Source organism: Ochotona curzoniae, unplaced genomic scaffold (assembly GCF_017591425.1).
Source record: "Ochotona curzoniae isolate NIBS_2020 unplaced genomic scaffold, NIBS_Ocur_1.0 scaffold_274, whole genome shotgun sequence".
Taxonomy (NCBI): Eukaryota; Metazoa; Chordata; class Mammalia; order Lagomorpha; family Ochotonidae; genus Ochotona; species Ochotona curzoniae.
Window position 1 is genome coordinate 6,186,442 of NW_024467101.1, and position 26,061 is coordinate 6,212,502.

The 26,061-nt window shown below is 52.9% G+C and overlaps 3 protein-coding genes across 9 annotated transcripts; all 3 read right to left on the reverse strand.

Moving 5' to 3' along the window:
* Positions 1-389: 389 nt before the first annotated feature.
* Positions 390-2,646, reverse strand: LOC121171785 (D-dopachrome decarboxylase-like). 2 transcript variants are annotated; one of them, XM_041003523.1, is made up of 3 exons: positions 2,442-2,646; positions 1,976-2,151; positions 390-513 (listed from the first exon to the last, which is right to left on the reverse strand). In XM_041003523.1, exons 1-3 carry the CDS (start codon positions 2,547-2,549, stop codon positions 441-443), a joined length of 357 nt encoding a protein of 118 aa, XP_040859457.1. In that variant the 5' UTR covers positions 2,550-2,646; the 3' UTR covers positions 390-440. The 2 variants fall into 2 exon arrangements, with proteins under 2 accessions (XP_040859457.1, XP_040859456.1); XM_041003522.1 differs by lacking the exon at positions 390-513 and having other exon boundaries at positions 1,585-2,151.
* Positions 1,553-9,918, reverse strand: LOC121171784 (glutathione S-transferase theta-3-like). 3 transcript variants are annotated; one of them, XM_041003520.1, is made up of 6 exons: positions 9,746-9,918; positions 8,037-8,124; positions 7,078-7,228; positions 4,574-4,750; positions 4,108-4,348; positions 1,553-1,568 (listed from the first exon to the last, which is right to left on the reverse strand). In XM_041003520.1, the coding sequence occupies exons 1-5, from the start codon at positions 9,855-9,857 to the stop codon at positions 4,154-4,156; spliced, it is 723 nt and encodes a 240-aa protein (XP_040859454.1). In that variant the 5' UTR covers positions 9,858-9,918; the 3' UTR covers positions 1,553-1,568; positions 4,108-4,153. The 3 variants fall into 3 exon arrangements, with proteins under 3 accessions (XP_040859454.1, XP_040859453.1, XP_040859455.1); XM_041003519.1 differs by lacking the exon at positions 1,553-1,568 and having other exon boundaries at positions 3,937-4,348; XM_041003521.1 differs by lacking the exons at positions 1,553-1,568; positions 7,078-7,228; positions 8,037-8,124 and adding an exon at positions 9,677-9,678 and having other exon boundaries at positions 3,937-4,348.
* Positions 9,919-12,017: 2,099 nt separating this feature from the next.
* On the reverse strand, positions 12,018-25,123 carry LOC121171897 (glutathione S-transferase theta-1). 4 transcript variants are annotated; one of them, XM_041003604.1, is made up of 5 exons: positions 24,935-25,123; positions 23,203-23,290; positions 21,850-22,000; positions 12,625-12,801; positions 12,018-12,451 (listed from the first exon to the last, which is right to left on the reverse strand). In XM_041003604.1, the coding sequence occupies exons 1-5, from the start codon at positions 25,044-25,046 to the stop codon at positions 12,257-12,259; spliced, it is 723 nt and encodes a 240-aa protein (XP_040859538.1). In that variant the 5' UTR covers positions 25,047-25,123; the 3' UTR covers positions 12,018-12,256. The 4 variants fall into 4 exon arrangements, with proteins under 4 accessions (XP_040859538.1, XP_040859540.1, XP_040859539.1 ...); XM_041003605.1 differs by having other exon boundaries at positions 12,024-12,452; positions 12,618-12,801; XM_041003606.1 differs by lacking the exons at positions 21,850-22,000; positions 23,203-23,290 and adding an exon at positions 24,237-24,238.
* Between the last annotated feature and the right edge of the window lie 938 nt (positions 25,124-26,061).

The following is a 26,061-nucleotide window of genomic DNA, read 5'->3' on the forward strand; positions in this document are numbered from 1 at the left end:
CTGTCTCACTCCCCCAATACCTACATCAGTTAAAACCTGGAGCCTGGAGCTCCACTGGCCTCCGCTGAGTGCAATAAGTACCCTCGACCTTGGTCTCCAAGACCATCAATCGAAATAAACCTCTTTTTTTTCCCTCTTTGTTTTATAAGATTTTTTATTAGTAAGGCAGAATTACAGAGAGGGAGAGACAGGTCTTCCACCTGCTGGTTCACTTCCCAGATTGTTGGCATGGCCAGAGCTAAGCCAGGCTAAGATCAGAACAGGAAGTCTAGCTGGGTCTGCAGGTGGTTAGTGAGGCCCAAGCAGCTGCTTTTACAGGTACATTAGCAGGGAGCTGGATTGGGAGGTAAGCTTAGGAGGGGTGCTCAAAGCTGGTACCCCTCCCAGAACTCCACTGGATCAGGAGTGCTGACTCACAGACACACCTGGGGAAGTGACAATCACAGAAATGTCAGAACTGTCCCTTGCTTGCCAACTTGCCATGGCTCCAGGGGGTTAAACTGGATAAGTATCCTTCAGAAGAGAGAAAAATAATGTGATCAGCTCCTTGGCTTCACACCGCATCTGGCACGCCCCTCCCACACCAGGTCAGCCCATTAGCCCACCTTGCAGTTTGAAGTCCCGCTCACCCCCTGCTCTGACCTTTCCCATGACCTTGGTGGAGAAGCAGGTGACAGGCAGTGCCCCCTCAAGACATGCACCTCACGGGAGGGAGCCTTCGTGTGGGTGCTGTGTGCTTGGCAAAGTCTATGCAGTCCCCCCTCCTCCTAACTGTAGGGTCCCCAGGGACCTGTACCCCATCTCAGTCAACCTATGTCTCAACGTCTGGCTCAAGGTGAAGCTGGGATGATTCCCCCAGCTCACACCCACCGTGTGAATCCTCAGGTCTCTCTTGCCAAAATGACATGAAGGTTATGGTGACGAAAAGCAGACAGCATACCCGAGCAGAAGGGTGGGGTGCAGGGCTGTTCTGTGCATCTGCATGAGGGGGTTATCTGAGTGTGTGATGATCTTACTTTTCCCATCTGTAAAACTGGCATAATGGCGGCATCTACCCTGTGGGGGCCATATGTTTGCACAAGAGGGCATGCAGGAGTGGTCAAGTTCACACATATGAGAAACCTGCAGAGTTCCCAGCTAGGAGCGTCGCTCCATTCCTTATGACTGCGTCTCCCCAGCTTGGGCCAGGTCAGAGCACCTGCCAGAAGCAGCCAGTTCTTGCCAGCCTTCCTTGGGTACACAATGAGTCTGGAAGGTCTACTGCAGGCCCTGGGGCCCTCAGTGGCACTTGAACTGTACCCAGTGGGCAGTGTCACCCTTGACGTCGATGCCACGCCTGGGTGGTAGCATCTCACTGGAGAATGGAGCCCTTGAACTCTGCCCCTGATGTCTGTTGTTCAAAGAGGGGGCTCCCAGCGGGGTATGGCTCATCTCCAGATACTCATCAGAGCTGACCCCAGACCCCACATGTCCCGAAGTCCCCACCCCACCCTCCATGCCAGGGCTCTCTCTCTCTACTCTGTGGCTCTGTCCCTGAGTTTCTCCTAGGGCCTCTGGGCACCTCTCCACTATTTCTCCCAAGCAGCTTGGAAAAGCTCTCCCTAGGCATGAAATTCTGGCTTTTTTTTTTTCAGGCAGTAATATCTCTCTACTTGGCCAGGTGACACTTGTCAGGCCATGTGACCCTTGAAATGCTCCAGGGGAAATGGTGCTCAGGTTGTCTTCTAGGTTCACACGCCAGCACATTGGAGATCCACAAGCCACACTTGGTACAGGTGTCACGGGGAACCACTGCAGAGCTGGTCATTCATTCATTCATTCATTCATTCATTCATTCATTCATAGGAACACTAGAGGCCTGGGAACTGGGATGAGTCTGCCCTTCCTGAGTTGGGTGAGGAATGCGGGGGTTGAGGATTGGGGGCTGAGGGTGCAGTCTCCTCCCCAGTGGGTCCTCCCCTTGGTCTTTACACACCTTTCCTGGCCCAGGGCCAGTTCGTTGGTAAGGAATTCAAAGAAGCGGGCGCTGTGGGCGCAGTTCTGCTCGGCGCTGCCCACCACGCCGATGGAGGAGACCCGCAAGTGCACATAAGGTTCCGTGGAGCCGCCCATCAGGATGGTCAGTCCCGGCCTCACGGTCACGCTGACGCGCTGTAGGGAACAACCAATTTTTACCGGCAGCAGGGTCAGCCGGGACTGGAGCTGACCCAGGGGAGGGGCGACCCCGGGGAGTCAGAGCTCAGCCCATGTGGCGTCGTAGAGGGCTGGAGAGGTGAGCTTGAAGGGCCATCACACGGTCACGGCTGGAGAGCTAAGGTGGGATGCGGCGCGGTTCTTTGAGTAGAACAATCAGGACCACCGTAGGAGTCGCGGCGTGGACAGGACTGGAAGCTTAGGACCTCAGTGTCCCACGCACCCGCGGCTCCCTGGGCTACACTCACGTCCTCTGGTTTGCCCAGGATACAGGCAGCGGCCGAGCTCAGTCGCTTTTCCAGCCCCGGGGGCAAGCGGGTAGCGGGCAGGTTGGTGTCCACTTCTACAAACGGCATTGCCGGGCCGGGAGTTGGCCAGCAGCAGCCACTCAGCAAGGCAGGTGCAGAATCCTCCTGCTGGACGCGGGCAAAGGTCTCAGATTAGGAAACCGGGGAAGGGCACCAGGCCACCGGGCTCCTCATTGGGCCGGGAGGGTCCCGGCTCTGCGCGATTGGCTGCCCAAGTTACACAACTTGCACCTCTTCAGAAAGTGGCCCCAGTTGCTTGCTCGGCTTCTCTCTCTCACCCGAGCCAGCTAAGTGTAACCCCACTCCCAACCAGGACGCTCCGCCCACCCTGCTCCGGGGCGGAGGGCTGGGCAGGATGGGAGGGGGGGGGAGGTGATTTTCTCTTTTCTAGCTTATGTTGGAGGTGTGCAAAACTTCTGCAAAACACACACACACACACCTCAGGGGGCTCTCCCCACGGTTGATCCCTTCCCCCCAGTAACCACCACCATAATGGCTCAAACTGTATTCAACAGTTTGCTATGTTGTAAAGTCAGGCCAACTTCAAGTACCAGAGGGGAATCAGCCAGCAGTGCTTCTCTGGGACAACCAGGAGACCTGGTAACCCTTGCAAATGCAGCTGGAGCTGGGCATGTCACTTGGGGGAACTGCCTCTGTACCCGATCCCTTCTAACTTCTGAACCCTGTGAGCCTGCTGGCCACTGGGGAGTCACCACAGCCTTGTAGAGCCTGTGCCTTCTGACTGTCCAAACATCAGTTAAGTGTGTCAGTGGGGTGCCTGTGTGCAGTGACAAGTTCACGTGTAAGATTCCCTGCAGGTGTGCATGATACAGGGGGCTTCTTGTCACTGTTCCGCTAGTTTGCTTAGTGCATAATTCAAGTATCAGAGGGTCTGAGACCCATGGGCTGATGGATAAATTGTGATAACCCTGAAGGTGGCAAGTCTGGAGAAGGTGAGGAGTGGACCTGGGAGGGCCAGGGACCCCCACTCACCTTGGGAGGAGACCCAGACGACCCATGCCACTCCTGCTTCAGACACCTCAGGATCAGCCTCCATTGGTGCCTGTGTGCAACCCTGGGGCAGGGGAGAGTAGGGTAGGGCAATGGATGCCTGGAGACTGTTCCCAAGCAACTGAGAAACTCATGCCCAGAGGAGTCACCTCACCTGACCCAGGGCCCATGCAGGCTTGGAGGACTTCCTGGAGAAGGTGCCAGATGCCAAAAGACCAGCATAGGCACCAGACCAAAGTGATGAAGAAGGGACGAGGTGAACCGAGGCAAGGAGCCAAGGGGTGGGGGCCCTCCAGGACAGAGGTCTGAAACTTGTGAGGTCTGGCAGGATAGGAATGTGCAAGGCCTCAGTGTCAAGTTCAGCACCTTTGTACTTCAACCTCCGGAGAAGCAAGATAAGCAGGACAAGATGCAAACAAGGTGATACGATACTAAGCAAAATCAGTGTTTATTCAGACTCTTTCCAGAGGGGTTTTCCAGGAGGTCAGAGGGAAGGGTGAGAATGGGGTGGGTGACAAAAGGCACACAGCTGTGATCCCCCTGAATATGGAGCACAGCCTGCAGGGCGGGTGGCGAGCTATGTCCAGCCGGCGACGTCCTCTGATGTCACAGCTCTGCAGGCCAGGGTGCCTGCCATCCGCTCACCGCAGCAGCACCTGCGCTACAGGCGCCAGACTCTCTTTGACGGCAGGTTCTGCCGGAGGCATGTCCTTGGCCTTCATGACCACTTCGTGGGCTTCCCGGAAAAGGTCCTCTCCCACGGCAGCCTCCACGCGCTGGCGCCATGCGTTCAGTTTGGGACGGCCTTCAAAGATGTGGCAACCGGCACTGACGGGCTGTGGATAGAGGGAGCCAAGAGGGAAGGGTTGGGTTCAGGTGAGCACCAGCTTCGTAAACTCCTCCAGGGATTCCTGCTTAGAAGCGTCCCTCGCCCACCACCAGCAGCACCAACATCACCAGTGTTCATTTGGATTCATTTGGTGGATACAGAGACTGAGAATTCCAGGCTGTCACAGCCAGGGGGTCACCTGGTTCCGCCCTGCCCCCACCATGGCACTCACATGCATCAGCTCCGTGATGGCCACCAAGTCAGCCACTGAGATTTGGGGACCGGTAAGAAAGGCTTGGTCCCGCAGGAACTTGTCCTCGAGTAGCTGCAGGCATCTGTCCAGCTCCGCCAAAGTGGCTGCCAACGTCTCAGGGGGCACTGATTGGCCCAGGAACACCGGGCCAAACACCTGGTGGGCCAGAGTCACATCATAGCCCATGCGGGCCCTGCCCTCTTCCCATCCATTACCAGGCTCTGATATATTCCTGAGCCTGCCCATCCCTGGCACCCAGCAACCCTGGTCTCCTACTCAAACAGGATCTGCCTCCACCTTTCCCTGGGCCCTCCTCCCATAGGGCAGCTGGGGAAGCTCTTAATGCCTCCTCAGCCTGCTCATCCTCCTCCTACAGGAAGCCTTCCATGGCTCCCCACTGCCCTAACATTAAACCCTCCCCAGTGCAGGCACAGTCCAGTCCCCACCACCCCTTACCGCCATGGCAGCCCACACCACCCCAAGGATCCAGTTAAGGTACATGTTCCCAATCAGCAGTAATCTGGATGGGGCCTGGCACTCTGCACTTCCAACAACTCCTTGATGCTCACTGTCGCTCCTGGCTCCTCCTTCCTCGCTCTCCTCATCTTTTCTTACTCTGCCCTCAAGTGGCCCCAGGCTTCCACTCCCGCCAGCTTCAGGGAGTTCTGTTTCCCCATTCCTAGAGGCTCAAGGTAGAAACACGGGCATTCAAGTGTCTCTTGACCCTGGAAAACCCACTTATTGCCAGAATAGACTGCCTGCACCAGGTGTGAGCAGACCCACTTTGCTCTCTCACCCACATACACACACTGTGTGCCAGGTGCTACGTGAGTGCTATGCAAACAAGAATCCCAGGGGCACAGCTCAAACACATGAATGCTGGAGAAGAAAGACAGCAGGGGTGTGTGTGTGTGTGTGTGTGTGTGTGTGTGTGTGTGTGTGTGTGTGTGTTGCCTGGCTCACACTTGATGGGTGTTGAAATTAAATAGAATTTCGACACTTATTGGCCATGTGTCTTTGGCCTTCCACTAAACCCCTGCTGGGTTCCTTGGCCCATTTTCCTTTTTCAGGTGAAAAATGCCTACTGGATGAGTTTCCTAAAGTACCTTTAAAAATGTCATTTCTTGGGTCCCGTACAGTGGCCTAGCAGCTAACGTCTTCTCCTTGAACGTGCCAGGATCCCATATGGGCCCTGGTTCTAATCCCAGCAACCCCACTTCCCATCCAGCTCCTTGCTTGTGGCCTGGGAGAGCAGTGGAGGACGGCCCAAAGCCTTGGGACCCTGCACCCGCGTGGGAGTCCTGGAAGAGGCTCCCAGCTTCTGGCTTTGGATCAACACAGCTCTGGGCATTGTGGCCACTTGAGGGGGCGTGAATCATTGGATGGAATATCTTCCTCTCTCCTCCTCTCTGTGTATCTGACTTTCCAACAACAACAACAACAAATCTTTTTTTAAAAATGCTTGGGCCCCTGCCACCTAGCTGGGAGACCTAGATGGAATTCCAGGCTGCTGGCTCAAGCCCGGCATAGTCCTGGCATAGTCCTCTAGCCATCTGGGGAGTGAAGCAGTGGCTGAAAGATGTCTCTCTTTCTCTGTAACTCTGTTTTTCAAATAAAATATGTCTTTTTAAAATTCACTTATTTCTGACGTCTTATTTTTTCTGACATATCTTTACCAGTTCCCAGCATCTTATTTGTTTTGAGTGTAATCCTTCTGCATCCCAAAGTAAAGTTCATTGTAGGTGTAAAAATACGTTGATGTTTTCTCTGTTGAGTTCTCCCATTATGTCTACTTTTAGACTGTCTTCAACGCCCAGACAACAGGCACATGCCAACTGCAAGGACTCCTCGTTTCATTATAGTATCAGACTATTTTTCATCCAGGGAGTAGGTGTGTAGCAAGGTGAATATTTTTGTCTTTTTGTTGTTGTTTTTCTAAAGATGTATATTGATCTCCATTGGAGAGCCAGATACACAGAGAGAAGAAGAGACAAAAATCCTCTGTCTGCTGATCCACTTCCCAAGCGGCCATAACGGCCAGAGCTGAGCCAATCTGAAGCCAGGAGCCAGAAGCTTCCTCTGGGTCTCCCACATGGATGCAGAGTCCCAAGACCTTGGGCCATCCCCAACTCCTCTCCCAGACCACAAGTAGGGAGCTGGACAGGAAATAAAACAGCCAGAACATGAATAGAAATCTATGGGATCCGAGAGCATGCAAAGCGAGGACCTCAACTAATGAGCTACCACACATGCCCTTGTGTTTGTTGGGGCCTACCCCAAACAGCAATACCCCAGGGGCAGCTGGGCGTTGACGTGTGCTGGGAGCTCAGGACTGAAGGTGCATGGTCTGTATGGGAGGGATTCCTTCCTTGGCTCTGTGAGTTGTTTCAGGATGTGTGGTTCTCAGGGTCTCAGGTCTCAGGGCAGCAAGCACTGTCCTTTGAGCTCCCCACCCCCCCTCTCCGCCCCCCAGGGGTGCTCACCTTTTGCCACAAGGCCCGGGTACAGCAGTTTCGCAAGGTGGTGTGTTGCCATGACAGGTACTCATCCACGCGGGCCCGGGCCTGCAGGTCCTGGGGGTACCAGTGGTCAGGGGCCTTGTATTTGCGACTCAGATATAGTAGGATGGCCACACTGGGGGTGAAGGAACAAGGACAGTCCCCAGTCACTTTTCAGCAATTTTATACAGGACATCTGTCCATGTGTGTGTGTGTGTTGCATTTTCACAGTGGCCTTGGGGGCATAAACAGAATAAAAGAGTTCTGAGAAAAGAAATGAAGGTGACTGCCTAGGCCCACTTGGATCTGCCCAGGCCCCTCCCATTATCTCAGCTGGAGTGCCAATGTGAGACAGAAGTACTTGTGTTTCAGGAAAGATCTGAGGGCTTCCTGGAGGAGGTGGTAACACCCAGTGGGGAGGGTCAGGGAGCCTTGAAGGACAAGCACCGCCTCGAATTCGCTCCACACCATGGACAGGATTCTCCTGTCTCCTCGGTGAGGGTGGGGCTGGGGGAAGGCTTCCAGGTGACATCCAGATGTTGCTTCCCATCCCAGCTACCTGCCCAAACCCTCCAATGGCCTCTACCTGAAAGCCCTCCATGGTTTCCTGCCTTCACTTCCTTCCCATTCAGTGTGGTTTGTGCAACTTGAGATCCAGGCTGTCTGTGCATGCTGGACTGGGCAGCAAGGTGCCTGGGCCCACTGCCCGGGGTGAATCCCTCCTATCTCTTGTCCTTCATTCCTTCATCTGCACCACACAGGTGTAGAACAGAGGGGCTGTGACTCCCACAGCCCACCACAGCCTGGACGCCTCTGCCTGCTCCAGCTGATGGTCCACTCCAGGCTGGGCACACAGGCCAGGACAGAGGCTAACAGCAGTGGCTGCAGACAGCTGACCAGTCCCTGGGGACACCACAGCAGTCCCAGGAGTGGGGACTCCTTACCTCTCAGCCAAGGTGAAGTCTCCATCCTTCAGGGCTGGCACCTTCCTCAGAGGGTTAACCTTGGCAAAGGCATCAGTGAAATGCTGGCCTGTGTTAGAGGACAGGAGAGTGCTGAGCCCTGTGAGGGCTGTGCCTTCCCCCTCCCCACCCAATTCCAGGCCCTCTCTGGGGGGTTGGGGTATCAGGAGAATAGATAATCACCCTGCTGGACACTGACCCACATATCTGTCCCCGGCTCAGGACCATCTTGCCTTTGTCCATGGCCCCTGGACCCTTGGGTGGAGCAGATGCTAAACTTGAGGTCAAGGTCAGAAGGACTCCCTGATGGCTGTATAACCCACCTGCGCTCCGAGCCAGTTCCAACCACGTGCCAGATACACCAGCCTCCTTCTGCCTTGACCATTGTCTCATCCCAAGTGAGGTCTCGGGCCATTCTATCCAGGATGGCTGCCCTGAATGCCCTCACCCCTGCCCCAGTGCCCTGGCCACCCCTGCCTGCTCCCAGGAACACCTGTTCCCACCTATTGCACAAACCCAGCAACTCAGCTTTCTCCTTCCTTCCCTGCACTGACCCAACAGCCAACGTGCCCGTGAGGGTCCCCAGATCTGACACTTTCACATGCCCCGTGTTAGGCCTCACAGCCCAGGCCCATGCTAGAGCCTCTACTTGGTACCCAGTCGACTCCCAGTGTGGAGTTAGCTGGCTCATACCTGCTGTGGCTTCTTTTGTCCTTCTAACAATGAGGACAACCAACCCTACCTGTTCTTCCTGCGGCAGCTGCCTTTGGGGGCAGGGCTGTGGATGAAGTCGTCACTCAGGATGCCTGTTCCCTTAAAGGAGCAAGAGGTGGCATCCCTGATACTATTCAAAGCTTCCCATCCAGCTTCCCTGATGATGTTTCTGGGAGACAGCGGATGGTTCCTACCACCCACGTGGGAGACTCACATGGAGTTTCTGGCTCCTGGCTCCAGCCTGGCCCAGCCCTGGCTGTTGTGGGAATATACGGAGTGAACCAGCAGATGCAAATCTCTCTTTCTCTCAATCTCTCTACCTGACAGTGGCCTTTCACAGCCACTGTCCCATAGCAGGTGGCCCAAGCTGGGAGCAGGTGGAAGGGTCCAGCCAACAGGGCCGTCCTTGGGCCTGCCCCAGGGGTTTCTGGTCCTGGTGCCAGCTGTGGCCCCACATCATCGCCTAGCTTCTGAGCCAACTATGTCTTTCCAGGCCTGCCAGATAGATCAGCCAGCCCTGGCAGGTTGCCCTCATGGCCCCTCCAGCTGGGAGTTGGGGGTGTAGAAGACACCCCATTGGCAAGGGCAATAGGACACAAGAAAGAGAAAAGGCAGAGACAGGGCAAGGAAGGCCTGCAAGTAGAAGTGACAGAGATAGAAGGCAGGCAAGGAGACAGGGGTGGGAGCCACAAGAGGAACCCTGCCCTGCAGGATGATGCTCGCAAGACCTGTGAGGGCAACGACCCCAGCTAGGAACTAGGGGGGCTGTTCTGGTCCTTGCTCCACTCCCTGCCCCTGTCTCAATTCCCAGCTGCTTTGTCCCGTCCTGTCCTACACGTGGGTAGGGTGTTGTTGCTCTCCCGAGTAAAAACACTCGACTACTAACTGATGCAACGGCTTCTTCTCACACCTGAGAGACTGGCGCCCATCCACAGCCTCGGTATAACCCAGCCCGCTGCGGAGCGCGCTCGACCCACCTTTTAACAGATTCACCGTGCGCAGCTCGAAGGGGATGCCGTTCTTCTTAGCGAAGATGTAGACGGCGCGGCAGGGCTGGGACATGAAATCCAGGTAGAGCTCCAGAACCATGGTTGCGGAGCGCCGGGCAGGAACGGCTGCGAGGCGAGCGTGGCGCGGGGCCTGTGCACTCTGGCTGCGGCTGGGCGCGAGCGGCTGAGCCACTGAGCCCGCGTCGGTGCACCGTCCAGGGGAGGACCCGAGCACGCTCACGCCCTCCTCGCCCGTTGGATGGCTCCCGAGAACTTTGGGCCAATCAGCAGCGTTCCCGTTCCCGGGGCATCCTGGCAGCCGGTGTCTGCCGCAGATGGGGAGGACCTAGACTCTGACCCGCGGGTCTCCGCTGCCAGGTGTTTCCGCTTCCCTGGACCTCAATGCACCCCTCTGAATAAATGGGGCGGAGCGCGTGTTGGTCCTGGCAAACGGATGTGCTGTGTCTTTCCAGTACACACCAGGCAAGGGAATTCATATGGGAAGATCTCTGTTACCTGGGGGTGCTGCCATGGTCCAAGCACCCAGGGACAAGGCAGAGAAAGAGGGGTGGGCAAGGCATTGGCTGAAGTGCTTAAGGTACAACTTGGGGTGCCTTGAAGTGTCTGGGTTTGAGTGTCCTGGATATTCTGGAAGGCAACTGGACGATAGCCCAAGAACTTGGATCTCAAATTCCTGTCCCTCGTCTTAGTCTCAGCCTGGGCCAGCCCTGGTAGTCATAGACATTCGCTGAGTGAGCCAATCAATGGAGGATCTCGTCTGTTTGTCTCTCCATGCCCATCTCTGTTTCTCTTTCAAATGCAATGAAAAGAATGTTTGGGGGGCCCCTCTCTCTCTGTGTATTTTGTTTGTTTGTCTTTTGTTTTTGTTTTAAGATGGGAGGGAGAAGAGGAGGAAGGACAGCTTCTACATTTAGTGCCTGGGCCCAGGTAGGAGGCCAGGGGAGGGTGACTGGCCCTGTTCCTGTAACTCACCCCTGGGGGAGGAATGGTCCCTCACCCTCCCCTTCCTCCCCTCTCTCTGCCATCCAAGCCCTAGGCTGCTATTTCTCCCACTCCAGCAGATCCAAAAAGGCAGACTCCAAAAGCCAGAGGCCCCTTGGAGCAGAACCTCCGGCCTTCGAGTACAGCTAAGATTGAACAGAACAGCAATTTCTTCATCTTGTCTGCAGGGTCAAGCTTCTCCCCCTACAGCTCAGATACCCTGTAGCCACGACACCCTCTCCCCGGCCCCCTTACTCATTTCTCTTGGACTGTGGAGATCCTGTCCCCAACCCACGATTGTACAGAAACCCCCTGTGGAAAGGCGAGATGAGCAGAGAGAACCTGAGGATATCCGTGTGGGGGCTGATCCTGTGCCATCCTCTTGCAACAGCACCCCAGGGGGCACCTCCTCGGCCTAAAGCTGTCACTCACTCCCACTGTTCCCCACCCTCCTCGAGGGCCTGTCCCCCTCCCCTCCACAAGCCACTTTTGGCCCCACTTGAACATCTCATCTCCCAGCTTCCTCCCTGGCTGTTCTCCAGCCTAGCCACTAAGCAGCAGAAGCAGCAAGCCAGAATGTTCAACAATGCAAGCAGAGCCCTCCACATCTGTGCTCGGCTGAGTACCCAGGAGTGCCATGGAGGCCCCCTGCATGGGGCGCTCCAATCCCTGAGCACTCCCTACATGGTGCAGGACTAGGGACTGATGGTACCCTGTGCAGAAGACACTTGTTCTCAAGGAGAACATTCATTGCCACGCCTGCAGCTCCCACGTGCCAGGTGCTGCTGGTATTTTGTGCCAGCTGACAAACTGCTTTTCCCTGAGGACTGGAAAGTCACATGACATTTGCAAATTCCATCCTCAAGGAAGAGGTAAGGGACAACACTGGGGCAGAGCATGGTAAGCCTCTGTCACCATCCTGTATGATCGCCGATCCGAATCCTGGCAGCTCTACTTCCAATCTAGCTCCCTGCTAATCGCCTGAGGAAGCAGTGAAAGATGGCTCAAGTCCTTGGGCACCTGTAAACATGTGGGAGACTTGGAAGAAGCTCCTGGCTCCTGGCTCCTGGCTTCAGATTGGTTCAGCTCTGGCTTGTTGCAGCCATTTGGGGAATAAACCAGCAAATGAAAGATCTCCGAATCTGCAACACTACCTTTCAAATAAGAGTAAATAAATCTTTAAAAAAAAAAAAAGGAAGGGGTGGGAGGTCACATTTTGAATGAGGGCAAGTAAGTCACACATTAGAGTTAGAAGCAGAACCCAAGGCTGAATCTAAATTTATTATCTGTGCTTGATACAGAACAATTAACAAGCTACAGTGTGTGCTAATCGTTACGGTGGCTTGCAAGCCGCTGTGGAGGAAAGGGTGGGGGTGGGCCCTGGCCTTAAAGAGCTAAGGATAAGTTTCAGGCAGGACCCTTCTTGCTGTGCCCACCTCCCCTGGGACCCTGGAAAGGAGGGTGCTTGAGTGAACTGCCCAGGGCAGCACGGGATGCTCATCGGATCATGGCCAGCACCCCTGGCATCATCTTCTGCTTGATGGTAGGGTCCACAGGTGTGGAATCCTTGGCCTTGAGAATGACCTCGTTGGCCTCACGGAAGAGGTCTTCGCCTACTGCTGCCTCCACACGCCGGCGCCATGCAGCCAACTTGGGCCGGCTTTCAAACACTTGGCAGCCGGCACCCACGGGCTGGAGGGACAAGGGTAGACAGAATGAGGATGCATGCGCGAAGCCAAAGACGAGCAGCATCTGTCTGACCTGGCGACCACATCAGCACAGTCCCAGAACCAGATGCATGCACAACCAAAGGGACTGGCCGGGCCTGTCGCTCCACTTCTTTCTCCCCAGCCCACAACACTCACGTGCATCAGCTCCGTGATGGCCACCAGGTCGGCCAGGGAGATTTGGGGCCCGGCAAGAAAGGCCTTGTTCTGCAGGAAGTTGTCCTCCAGCACCTGCAGGTTTACATCCAAGTCGGCTAGGGTGGCTGCCAGCAACTCAGGAGACACCGGCTCACCCAGGAAAACAGGGAACATCACCTAGGGGATAAGCGGCAGTGTGGCCGAATCAGGGGGCATGCCCATCATGGTGGGGTAGGAAGGAAGGCAAGTCCTACGCCACAACCTTGACTCCACAAGCCCTGACCAGTGGGCTTATGCACCTCTCACCCAGGCAAATTTCCGAGAGATATTCCTTCCTCCCTGCTGTAGGGTTGGCTGAGCCTCAGAGCATCAGACTGAATGAACAATGAATTAAACGCTTTCAGAGGGAAGTGTTTAACTTTTTATAAAACCAGTAACCTTTACAGCGTAAGGGGTAGAAGTTGTGACGTAGCAACTTAAGCTGCCGCTTGGCGTGCCAGCATCCCGTATCGGAGGGTATGGCTCAAGACCTGGTTCTTGCACTTCTGGTTCAGCTTCCTGTATGTGCCCTCTGTATGTGCTCAAGTACTTGGGTCCCTGCCAATACCATAGGACCCCTGGATTTAGCCCGGATCAGCTCTGATTTGCTGTGTGTATTTGAGGGAAGTGAATCAGTTAATGAAAGATCCATCTCCCTTCTTCTCTGGGAAAAAAAAAAAAAAAAACAACTCATCTCTTAGCCTTTCAAGTAGATGAAGATAAACAAACATGAAGACATCTGGTTCCCTGATAATATCGGGAAAGTAGCGGAGGAAGGACCAAGTGCTTGGGTTCTTGCATCCACATGGGAGACACAGAAGAAGCTTCTGGCTCCGAGCTTCATAACAGCCCAGCTCCAGCCAATGCAGCCATCGGGGGAGTGAACCAGCAGATGGAAGCTCTCTTTTTGTGTCTCCTACACTCTGTGAAACTGTGACTTCCCAATGCAAATAAATAATTTTTAAATTTTTTAAAAAGATTTTTATTGGAAAGTCGGACATAGAGAGAGAAGGAGAGACAGGAAGATTTTCTCTGTTGATTTGCTCCCCAAGTGGCCACAGTGGACGGAGCTGAGCTGATCCAAAGCCGAAGCCAGAAGCTCTCCCGGGTCTCCCACGTGGGTGCAGGGTCCAAAGGCTTTGGGCCATCCTCAACTGCTTTCCCAGGCCACAAGCAGAGAGCCAATTGGGAAGTGGAGCAGCCGGGATACAAACTGGCACCCATATGGGAACCCTGGGGGCATGCAAGACGAGGATCTAGCCACTAGGCTATTGTGTCAAGCCCTAAAATTCGGCAAGTCTTAAAAAGTTTTTAATATGATCATAAATTCATTTGCATAAGCTCAAGTACATTTAATTTCTCTTCAACTCTTGGTTAAATTGCAACAGGGAAAGAAACATTGGTTAGCAGTAACTCAGATCCTACTCCAGTCCTGCCCCTAGCCAAAGTCTAGAATTTTCAACTAGAGTGGTGTTTTGTTTTATGATTGGTGCAAATAAAATTCAGAATTGGCAACTTGCTGGGTGGACAATGTGGCACAGCAAGGTTAGGTCACTCACTGGGACACCCATATCCCATGTCAGCATGCCAGCCAGCCCTCGAGCTGGCACTTTCTGTTATTCTACTGGAAAAGTGGTGGAGGCTAGCCCAAGTGCCTGAGCCCCTTGCTGCCCACATGGGAGACCTAGGCAGAGTTCCCAGTTGTTGACTTCAGCATGTCCCAGCCCTGGGTGTTGGAGGCATTTGGAGAATAAAGCAGCAAATAGATAGGTACGTTAAAAAAAATCTTTGAAACAAATAAACCAAAAAAGAATTTACCACTTGAGCCAACACCAATCCGTTGACTTTGAAAATGTATTGAGGGCCTGGCACGGTAGCCTAGCGGCTAAAGTCCTCGCCTTGCATGTCCCAGGATCCCATATTGGAGCTGGCTCTAATCCCGGCAGCCCCACTTCCCATCCAGCTCCCTATTTATGCCCTGAGAAAGCAGTAGAAGATGGTGCAAAGCCTTGGGACCCTGCAGCCACGTGGGAGACCCGGAAGAAGCTCCGGGCTTTGGGTTGGCGCAACTCTGGCCGTTGTGGCCACTTGGGGAGTGAATCAATGGACTGAAGATCATCCTTTATGTCTCTCCTCCCCTGTGTATATCTGATTTTCCAACAAAAAATTTAAAAATATATATAAAATGTACTAAGACATTATTTAACAGGTATTAAACATTACAAATGAGAGTTTCAAAAATATGTGCCTAATAACTCATACTGTAAAATAATTTCCTTTTCCTGGTCCCTGTTTGCTGTTCTCAACAAGCTTATTCAAGGTTTTTTTTTGTTTGTTTCTTTTTTGTTAAACTTAAACAAAAACTCATGGTCATGCCAACTGTCTTGAATATCTTGCTGTCCGTTCCAACACTATCAGGAGGGTATGGCCTGTGCCTGACCTCTGCCCTCCTGAGCTTATGTAAGTAAACTCTGATGCTTGTGCAATGAAGAAATTGTGAAAGGATGCTGGCTTCAGAACACACCGGCTATTAAGCAAGGCATGACTTTGCAGTAATGAGTTGATAAAAAAAATTCTGGTTGATTCCTATGATAAAATAATATAGAGCAGCAAAAATGAATGCCTTTGACTCGCCCATTATCATATGGAAAAAACAAAAGTATGCATTGCTGAGTACAAGTTTCAGATTGGCAGGACAACATTTAAAATGATAAAAATTTTCATGAAAGCTTTTGAATTTTTCATTTTATGCACTTGAAAGGCAGAGAGACGCACACATACTCCAAGAGAGAGAGGTCTTCCAACCCCCTGGTTCATTCCCCGAGAGCCTACAAAACTTTGGCTGAGCCATGCGAAGTCCAGGGACCTAGAATTCAATCCAGTTTCCCACATGAGTATCAGGGAATCAAATAATGGAACCATCTTGGCACGTCATGGGGTGCAAATCAGAAAGATACTGGAGGGCCCACCGCGGTGGCCTAGGGGCTAAAGTCCTTGCCTCGAATGCTCTAGGATCCCGTATAGGTGCTGGTTCTAATCCCAGCAACTCCACTTCCTATCCAGCTCCCTGCTTGTGGCCTGGGAAAGCAATTGAGGACGGCCCAAAGCCTTGGGACCCTGCACCTGCATGGGAGACCTGGAAGAGGTTCCTGGCTTCGGATTGGCGCAGCAACGGCTGTTTCAGTCACTTGGGAAGTGAATCATTGTACTGAAGATCTTCCTCTCTGTCTCTCCTCCTCTCTGTCTCTCCTCCTCTCTGTATATCTTTGTGATAAAAATAAAATAAGTCTAAAAAAGAAAAAAAAGAAAGAAAGAATGATACTGGAGAGACCAGTGCCATGGCTTAACTGGCTAAGCCTAGCCTACAATCACCAGCATCAGAGCTAGTTTATGTCCCTGCTGCTCCACCTCCCATCCAGCTTCCTGCTTGTGGCCTGGGAAAGCAGCAGAAGACGGCCCATTCCTTGGAACCCTGTACCCACGTGAGAGACCCAGAAGAAGCTCCTAGGTCCTGGCTTTGGATCAGCTCAGCTCTGGCTGTTGCCACTATTTGAGGGAGTGAATCAACAGACGGAAGATCTTTCTCTCTGCGTCTCCTTCTCTCTATAAATCTGCCTTTCCAGTAAAAATGAATTACATCTTAAATAAAACAAAATAAAATAAAAAGAGACTGGAGTCAGGAACAGGTCCAGAAGTTGATCCTAGGCACTCCTGTATGGGATGCAGGTTTCCCAAGCATTGCCCTAACAGCACCAAACACCTGCTTCGTTTACGCTCACACACAACACACAACTGTGGCTCTCAGATTGAACTTTCTTTGGCTCAAGGCCGCATCCAAACCCGATAAAGCTTACAGTCATAAACTAGGAGGGCTTTGGCACCAGATCCTGGGGTGAGCATGATGGCTTCTGGGGGGTGGCGGCAGGGGGGAAGCAAACAGAACAACAGAAGAAGAAAGGCTATTTGAGTATTTTTTTTTTTCCCTCAAACATTTCTCACATAAAAAGGATGAGGAGGACAAACACGTTTCGCAATGCAGAATGAGTCATATGCTGGCAAAAAGAAAGTGTTGTGCTTTGTAGCAGGGCAGGAACAGTTGGAAAAAAACAATGAAGTACACCCACTGTGATAACGACTTGGAAAGAAAATAACCTCACCTTAAAGTCCTCGAGAGTGAATGGTACCTAAGAGGATGGAAACCTGTCTGTCTCTCCTTCTCTCTGTAAAGCTGCCTTTCCAATAAAAAAAAAAAAAATTAAAAGGAAAGAAAAGTGTAGACGGGTGCTGTTCTGGGCTCAGGAAGTGTTTGGGGGTTCTGGCCCAGAGGCGCTCATCCATCTGAACACACTCCAGAATCGGGGGCTCAGCACTCGAGGGAAACAATCAGAATGTAAGACACTGCATTAACCGCTCTTCCACTGGGACAGGCAGTTAGGCTGCTTCCTGCCATGTCGCAGTGCCAGTTGGAGTCGAAGCTTCTCCACGTCTGATCCAGCTTCTTGCTAGGGCACACTGGGAGAGAGCAGAGCATGACTCTACTGCTTGGGTCCCCGCAGGACACGCGTCAGAAAGACCCGGATGGAGTTCTGCGACCTGGCTTCAGCCTGGCCCAGTCATTTGGGTTTGGGTAGCATGAATCAGAAAGATGGAAGAGGGCCCAGTGCGGTAGCCTAGCGGCTCAAGTCCTCGCTTGCATGCACCGGGGTCTCATATGGGCAGCCCCAGTTCCCATCCAGCTACCTGCTTGTGGCCTGGGAAAGCAGTGGAGGATGACCCAAAGCCTTGGGAACCTGCACCCACATGGGAGACCCAGAAGAGCTCCTGGTTCCTGGCTTCAGATTGGCACAGCACTGGCCTTTGCGGTCACCTGGGGAATGAATCATCGAATGGAAGATCTTCCTCTCTGTCTCTCCTCTTCTCTGAATATCTAACTTTCCAATAAAAATAAATAAATCTTAAAAAAAAAACCTTCTCCCTTCATACATTCATAGATTGGCATGATAATTTGTGAATGGTGGCCAGATCTAAAATTGACCGAATCAACCATTTCAGTAGCAAAACATTGTTTTTAAATGCCCAATTGAGTGTGGTTAGCCTAAAAAAAAAACAAAGATAGGCGCTCCAGAACAAACAAGTTTATTCTGGGACTAGCAGAGAACTGTATGGTGGAGGAGGAAGGTCATGGCTGGGTAGGGAAAAGGGAGGAATTTGTTAAGGAGAAGTCATTTTGAAACCAAGTGTTACAAAACCCAAGGCCACGGGGGAGGCTTCCCAGAGGAGTCAGGGTTTGGATATTGGCTGCAATAGCCATGGCTGAGCCAGCGTCCTTGTACATGTGGCTGCTTCGGAATGCTTTGGTCTCCGGGAGGTTTTCACGCTCAATCTCATTGCACATTTACCCAGTGCTGCAGCCTATCCACGAGATGAATCAGCCCCATGGGTGAACACACAGGCCGTGACTGAGACATAGTATCTATCCGTGCGGGTGGGGAACAGATAAAGTCCATCTAGCGAACCCCAGCCCTTGAGCGAAGCTGCATTGGCCAGAGTCATTCACTTTAGCTTTCTAGGATTGATTTAAGATAGGTGGGGCAGGAAGATAGGCGCTTCTATCAGCCTCAGGATTGTTTATCAAAGGTGATTTTTTAAAAAATATTTATTTCAAGGGCAGAGTTACAGATAGGACAGACAGAAAAAGAAATATTTTTCTGGGCCCCGTGCAGTGGCCTTAGTGGCTAAAGTCCTCGCCTTGATTGTGCCGGAATCCCATAGGGGTGCTGGTTCTAAAACCGGCAGCTCCACTTCCCATCCAGCTCCCTGCTTGTGGCCTGGGAAAGCAGTCGAGAATGACCCAAAGCCTTGGGACCCTGCACCCATGTGGGATACCTGGAAGAAATTCCTAGCTCCTGGCTTCGGATCGGTGTAGCACTAGCTGTTGCAGTCACTTGAGGAGTGAATCATCAGACGGAAGATCTTCCTCTCTGTCTCTCCTCTCTGTATACCTGACTTTCAAATAATATATAAATAAATATTTTTTTTTATTTTTATTATTTTTTATTGGAAAGGCGGATATACAGAGAGGAGAGACAGAGAGGAAGATCTTCCATCCGATGATTCACTCCCCAAGTGAGCCGCAACGGGCCGATACTATGCCGATCCGAAGCCAGGAGCCTCTTCCGGGTCTCCCACGCGGGTGCAGGGTCCCAAAGCTTTGGGCCGTCCTCAACTGCTTTCCCAGGCCACAGGCAGGGAGCTGGAAGGGAAGCGGGGCTGCCGGGATTAGAACCGGCGCCCATATGGGATCCCGGGCGTGCAAGGCGAGGACTTAACCACTTGCGCCACCGCGCCAGGCCCAATAAATATTTTTTTAAAAAAAGAAATATTTTCCCATTCTTCTATTTTGTAGGCTAACCACATATTATAGATATAGATATAGACACACACACACACACACACACACACACACACACACACACACACACACACACTCATCTTCCAGTTCCCGCCTTGGGCCTTCTGCAACCAAGTCTAACTTGAAGCCGGGAGCAGGGAACTCACTGGGTCTCCCACATGGCTAGCAGAGATTCTAGGTCCTTGAACCATCACCTGCTGCCTCCAAGGGTGCCTATTAGCAAGAAACTGGAGTCAAAGTGGAGATGGGATTTGAATCCAACTGTGCCCATTTGGGATGTGGGCATTGCCTCTGTACTCTCTCTTTACAAAGCCTCCTGAGTTCAAAGGCAATTGATTAAAGTCAGTCAGTGACATCTCATCCAAGGGGAGAAGAAGGGTGTGTGTGTGCGCCGAGAGAGAGAGAGAGAGAGAGAGAGAGAGAAAGAGAGAGATGCTGATCTTCAGGCCCTCTCGTTTAAGCTCCTAGGGCGGTTCTTTCCTTTCCTGCCTTCCTTGGGCACCTGCTCATCCAGAAGACTGCCATCTCGAAGGCGATCTGTCAGAAGTCCAGTTCATTGATGCAAAGGTTTGACTCATAAGTCGTCTGCAGGCGTTTATGTGTGGGAGCTCTTTCCGCTTAGCAAAACAAATGGCTCCATGCTGGTGCTGCAGCTTTCACAGCACAGATGTCAAAGTGTGCCCGGTTAGCACACATCTGTGTTGCTGTGCGAGGACCACTGTCACTTGTCTCCAGAACTCTCAACATCTCAGAACACTGACACCAGATCCACTGGACCATAGCTCCCCATCCCCTCCACCATCCCACACCTGTACACCCCCGCTTCTACTTTTGCGATGGAGAGCTTGCAGTCCTGCTGGAGAACATGAATGGCTTGCTTCCACCTTCAAGATCCACTGGCTCAGGGCAGATGTCCAGCACAGTGATTAAGTCACCTTTAAGATGCCCAGGTCAGGGCCAGAACCATCTCATAGCTGAAATTCTACATGAGCACTGATTTGAGTTCCAGCTGCTTCATTTCCAATCCAGTTCCCTGCTTATGTCCTGGGATAACAACGGAGGATGGCCCAAGGCTTTGTGTCCCTGCACCCACTTGGAAGACCTGGAAGAAGTTCCTGACTTCAGATCGGCCCCAGCTCTGACTGTTGCAGCCATTTGGGGAATGAACCAGTGTGGGCAGAAGATCTATCTCTCCTTCTCTCTCTAACTCTACCATTTTTTCCAATTTTAAAAAAATGTGCCTGTCCCACAAGTGTGTTCAAGTCTCAGCTCTGGCTCTTGAATCCAGCTTCCTACCTAGGCAGACCCCTGGGAGGCAGCAGAGACGGCTTCCTGCCACCACATGCAAAGATTGAGTTCCTGGTCTCTGGCTGTGGTTGTTGTGGTCTTGCATGGAGTGAATCAGTCCCCGTCTGTCTCTTTTTCTCTGTGACTTCCTTTCTCTCATATAAACAAATGCATAACATCAATGACATATCCAGACGCTCCCTAACTCATAATGGAGTGAGGTCATAATACACCCGTTACAGAAGTTGAATAACTTCATCCAGGCCACTGTCTGAATATCACAGCAACCCAGGACACTGCAAGCAATCCACTGTTTACTCTTGGGCTCAAGGGACTTTGTGTGGCTGGTCAGCATCATGAGACAGTATCAGAGCACCTGCTGTGAACCAGGGAGAACAGAAATCAAAATCCAGGGATAGCTCCTACTGAATGTGCCTTTGTTTTGCACCACCATAAACAGGGAAACGGAGATCAGCTGCACTGGAAGCCAGGGGATGAAGTACTCAGCCTAATGAGGGCCACAAGCCAGCCTTCCTCCTCAATGGCTGAGAACGGAGCCGTCCATCCCGGATGCCCGTTAAAGTGTGAATCCTTCCCGGAAGTGTGTCTTACAGGCATCAGGCTCCACTCTTCTACACACTGTCCCCTCCACAAAATTAACTTATATGCAAAGTGGCAGGAAATGTGACCCATAATCACCAGTGCGTGTGTAGGCGAGCAGGGCGAGGGGGAGGAGTGTCCATAGGAACAGAGCCACAGAGAACCCCAGGGTTGAAGTAAGCCGGCAAAAGGGCCAGCATTTCATATGGGTCCTGCTTGGAATCCCTGCTGCTCTACTTCCCATCCAACTCCCTGCTTGTGTCCTGGGAAAGCAGTCAAGGACGGTCCAAAGCCTTGGGACCCTGCATCCACATGGGAGACCTGGAAGAAGCCATCTGCAGAGTGAACCAGAAGGTAGAAGAACTCTCTCTCTATCTCCCCTTTTGTAATTCTGCCTTTCAAATGAAACAACAACAAAAAAATGTTAAAGAAGTGTGTCTTAAAAGGTTTGATAACATTTGGGTTTCTTTCATGATTCTAGCATTTTCTTGTGTGTCATATTAGGTTTTTGAATTTCAGATGAGGCATATCATAGCCAGATATGAATAAATTTACCCTTAAAGATAAAAACAAGAAGAAAAGATGGGAAAATGTGTAAATAAATGGGGAGCTTCAGTGGAGAACCAGAAACTCTAAGAAATTATTTGTAGAAATGAATGAAGAGGGCATTAGATGGCACAGCAGCACACACACAGCCGAGGAATCCGTGACATGGGACAGGCCAGCAATAGGGTTAGGGTTAGGGATAGGGTAAGAGTTAGAGTTAGGGATAGGGATTGCATTAGGTTTAGGGTTAGGGTTAGGGTTAAAGTAGGCAGAGCTGGCAGCACCTGGTCCCCCAGCAGTCCACAGCCTCACTGCCCCGCCACCCTCCTACCCAGCCTCACCTTGTGCCACAGGGCCCGGAGGCAGCTTCTCCGCAGGGTGGTGTGCTGCCACGCCAGGTACTCATCCACTCGGGCCCGCACCTGCAGGTCCTGGGGGTACCAGTGGTCGGGGACCTTGTACTTGCGTGCCAGGTAGAGCAGGATGGCCACACTGTTGGGGACAGGGATGTGTGATGGAAGGAGGGAGGGCCCAGTGCTGGGGGCTTCCTACACAGAGCCTTCGGCTTCAACCTTTCTGACAACCCACCAAGGTACTAACCTCTCTCTGCAACTCTGACTTTCAAATAAAAATAAATCTTTTTAAAAGGATATGTATTGGGCCCGGCGCGGTGGCGCAAGTGGTTAAAGGCCCTCGCCTTGCACGCCTGGGATCCCATATGGGCGCCGGTTCTAATCCCAGTGGCCCTGCTTCCCTTCCAGCTCCCTGCTTGTGGCCCGGGAAAGCAGTCGAGGACGGCCCAAATCTTTGGGAACCTGCCCGGAAGAGGCTCCTGGCTTCGGATTGGCATAGTATCGGCCCGTTGCGCTCACTTGGGGAGTGAATCATCGGACGGAAGATCTTCCTCTCTGTCTCTCCTCTCTGTATATCTGCCTTTCCAATGAAAAAATAATAAAAATAAATCTTTAAAAAAAAAGGATATGTATTTATATTTATTGAAAAATCAGATGTACAGAAAGAGGATAGACAGAGAGGAAGATCCTCCACCCACTGATTCACTCCCCAAGTGATGGCAACAGCTATAGCTAAACTGATCTGAAGCCAGGAGCCAGCAACCTCCTCCCGGTCTCCCACGTGGGTGCAGGATCCCAAGGCTTTGGGTCATCTCTGACTGCTTTTCCAAGCCACAAGTGGGGAGCTGGATGGGAACTGGGGCCGCTAGGATTAGAGCCAGCACCCATATGGGATACTGGTGCATCCAGTTAGGACTTTAGCCACTAGGCCACCACGCCAGGCCCAATAAAAATAAATCTTTTTAAAAAAAATAAGCCTGTGGTCATACCCAAGCTTAGCGACTCCATTGATTATGCAGGATGTCTTAGCACTTCTTGGGCTGCCAGCTAGTGGTTCAAACCTCTGAGAAGGATGCACGTATACAGAGGAAGAGTGAGCAGACAGAAGCAGCACCTTGCCCCCCACTGGCATCCGAGAGGGCTCAACAGTCAGGGGACACATAAGGACTTGGGACTAGCCAGGTGCCTAGACTGGGTTCCAGCCCCAAGGCTCTTTGAGACTGGGACAAAGAGGCCCTTCCCTTTGAAGACTCCTCTGGGTTTTTTGTCTGAAACAAGGCACGCTGGGACAGGAATGCGTTCAGCAGGGGTTGTGGCAGCTGCCCCAGGGTGCCCACTCACCTCTCCACCAAGGTGAAGTCCCCATCCTTCATGGCTGGTACCTTCTTCAGGGGGTTCACCCGGGCAAAGGCATCGCTGAGGTGCTGGCCTGTAAAGAGACCAGCATGTGGTGGCTACATGTGTGGGAGCATGGTGACAACAGAAGGCTGAGCCCTCCGTGCCCGGCCCCAACTTCCAGCTGCCTGCAATAGCAGAGGCTGCTGGGAGCCACTATGGCAGGCGGCAAGTTGGCGGGAAACACACATGGACCCCTACAACATGCACGCTCTGACTTGCCAAGTCCCATGGACACAGCTGCCCTCCACAGCCCAGCCTTCAGCAACGGAGCTCAGTGTGCAGGTTGGGTGGATGTGGGTGCTGGGCCCTCCCCTCTCACCTACCTCTTCTGCCCCACCACTGGAAGCTTCACGAACTTACATATGGAGTGTCCCAGGCTACAGGGTAGGTCCCCTGGGAGGAGCCAAATGGAAGGCCACCGAACCCAGAGAACTGACCTTCCCCTGAAACCTTGTTACTTTCCGTACCAACGTCCTCCTCCACCTGCCATCCCCAGAGTGGGTGGAATCTTCTGGAAGCCAGACACCGTTACCTTGGCCAATATCCCCTACCCTCCCATCAGACTGTTCCACCACCAGGGAACCCTCATGTCCTCTCCAGGTGAAGCACCTACACTTTGCACCCCTGTATCTCACAGCTGGATCAACAGCTGTTTGTCCCCCATCTCCCTGACCCCAAACTCTTGCTCCATGTGGCACAGAAGGACCGGGAAGATGAAAGTGCTGGCAGTGGACCAGGACCCGTGCCAGGGAACAAAGGCAGCATGGACCGGCCATCCACGGATAGGATGGATATTGGCTGGACGGCTTGGTCAGGAAGAGCCGCCCCACTCGCCTACTCCCTTAAGTTCTGCCCCCTGTCCCCTTCTGCCACAGAACTGGGATACAGAGAGAGTTAGGCTATGACACAGGCACCTGTATCAGAGTGCAGCATCAGGTCCCAGCTGCTCTGCTTCCCATCCAGCTCCCTGCTAACACACCTGGGAAAGCACCAGAAGATGGCCCAAATGCTTGGGCCCCTGCACCCAGATGGGAGACCTGGCTGAAGCTCCTGGCTCTGGGCTTCAGCCTTGGCTATTGCAGCCGCTTGGGGGAGTGAACCAGAGAGAACGGAAGATTCCTGTCTGTCTCCCTTTCTTTTTGTAACACTACCTTTCAGATCAACAAAATAGAACTTTTGCATTAAAAGAAGAGAGGCATAGGAGAAAGAGGGACAGAAGGAAGGGTAGCCAACTCAGGGGACAGGGGATACAGAGAATGGGGTGCAAAGCCAGTCCATAGGGCAATGCCTCGTCTGCCGCAAAACAAGGCGCCCAGGGTTCAGTCCCCATTTCTGCACCCAGCACAGCTGAACCCTCCCCTAAAGCCCCATCTCTCTCCTGTTCCCTCCTTCCCCCTCTCCCCAGCCAGCCAACTTTCCCTTCTGCCCTCCCTTTCCCAACCGCTTCCCTTTATCCAGCCCCAGCTGAGCCCTTCATTGTCCATTAGGGGGAGGGGGCCAGCAGCAAAGTTTGGGGTTCTCCCTGAAACTTCCCTTACTCCACCTAGGCTCCAATCAGCCTGGAGATGGGCCCGGGAAGGAGGGGGCACTGGGAGGGCTTCCTCGAGGCTGGATTTGCCTCCCAGGTCCTCCCGGACTCTCCGTCTCCCTCCCCTCATCCTTCACCCAAGCCCACCTTGGCGCAGCTCCACGGTGTGCAGCTGGAAGGGGATGCAGTTCTTCTTGGCGAAGATGTAGATGGCTCGGCAGGGCTGGGACAGCAGGTCCAAGTAGAGCTCCAAGCCCATGGCGCACGGCTGCGAGGGACGCGGACTCGGCAAAGTACCGTGGCGACTGGATCGCGGGGCGCGCGGGGCGCGGGGTCTCCGGCCCTGCGCTCGGCACAGCCACGCCCCAGCGAGGGCGCTGCGCTCATTGAACCACTCTGGGGTTCTTCGATCCAATGGCTGGCCGCTCCGGAGCGAGGGGGAGTGGCGACAAGACAGTTTGGAGATGCACGTGCACGGGGAGCCTCCCCCTCCTCACCACACACACACACACACACACACACACACACACACACACACACACACACACACACACACGCCGCCAGGCCTTACTATCTGGCGCTGTCTCTTTCAAGGCCAAGTTGCTAGCTTGCCCGTTTCACAGATGAACAAACTGAGGCACTGAGGGATTGGTGGCCCCACATGGCATGGTTCCTGGGTCCAACTTGTTCAACCTACCCTAAGGAAGTCTTGGTGCCAGACCTCAGGGTGTGTGCGTGTTGTCTTTTTCTCCAAGCGCATATCCTGGAATTGGTCATTTTCCCAGAGTGTCTCAGTTCAGAGATATTTTATAAAAGGTACATCCTAGACCCTGCACATGCCAGTGGGATAAGGTTTGGCCCGGCCCTACCTGGTTCATCTCCTCCCAAACCTGTTCACCTGCTTGCTGACAAATGGAGCTGCCTTGCCTGGTCTGACCAACCCCTAGCCCTGACTGACATGTTCACCAGCACAAGCAACAGCCCACCAGGGGAGTTTCCCAAGTTCTCCCACCAGGCCCACTCCCAGACCCAGATATCACATGTGCCACTGGGCGCTAGCCCCTTTACCCAGCATAGCCGGCTCCCTATCTCAACCTTCGAGTGTGCTGGTGGATGTTGTGGCCTGGCCCTCCCCACACTCTGTTCTTGGGTTCCTATGAATACTGCAGCCCGGACCAGCCCAGGCTGTTCCCAACCCCAGTACCCGTGAGTGTTGGGGAGGTCCCATGGTCATGTCTAGGTCAACCTGTCACCACCCCTACTCCTTGAGTAAA

Coding starts and splice junctions, on each gene's coding strand:
- LOC121171785 (XM_041003522.1), bottom strand. CDS start 2,549: ATGCCGTTTGTAGAAGTGGACACCAACCTGCCCGCTACCCGCTTGCCC. Junction 2,152..2,441: donor TCCTGGGCAAACCAGAGGAC/GTGAGTGTAGCC, acceptor TGTTCCCTACAG/CGCGTCAGCGTGACCGTGAG.
- LOC121171897 (XM_041003604.1), bottom strand. CDS start 25,046: ATGGGCTTGGAGCTCTACTTGGACCTGCTGTCCCAGCCCTGCCGAGCC. Junction 22,001..23,202: donor GACTTCACCTTGGTGGAGAG/GTGAGTGGGCAC, acceptor TGTCCCCAACAG/TGTGGCCATCCTGCTCTACC. Junction 12,452..12,624: donor CCATCACGGAGCTGATGCAC/GTGAGTGTTGTG, acceptor TTGTCCCTCCAG/CCCGTGGGTGCCGGCTGCCA.
- LOC121171784 (XM_041003520.1), bottom strand. CDS start 9,857: ATGGTTCTGGAGCTCTACCTGGATTTCATGTCCCAGCCCTGCCGCGCC. Junction 7,229..8,036: donor GACTTCACCTTGGCTGAGAG/GTAAGGAGTCCC, acceptor CTTCACCCCCAG/TGTGGCCATCCTACTATATC. Junction 4,751..7,077: donor CCCGGGCCTTGTGGCAAAAG/GTGAGCACCCCT, acceptor CTGGCCCACCAG/GTGTTTGGCCCGGTGTTCCT.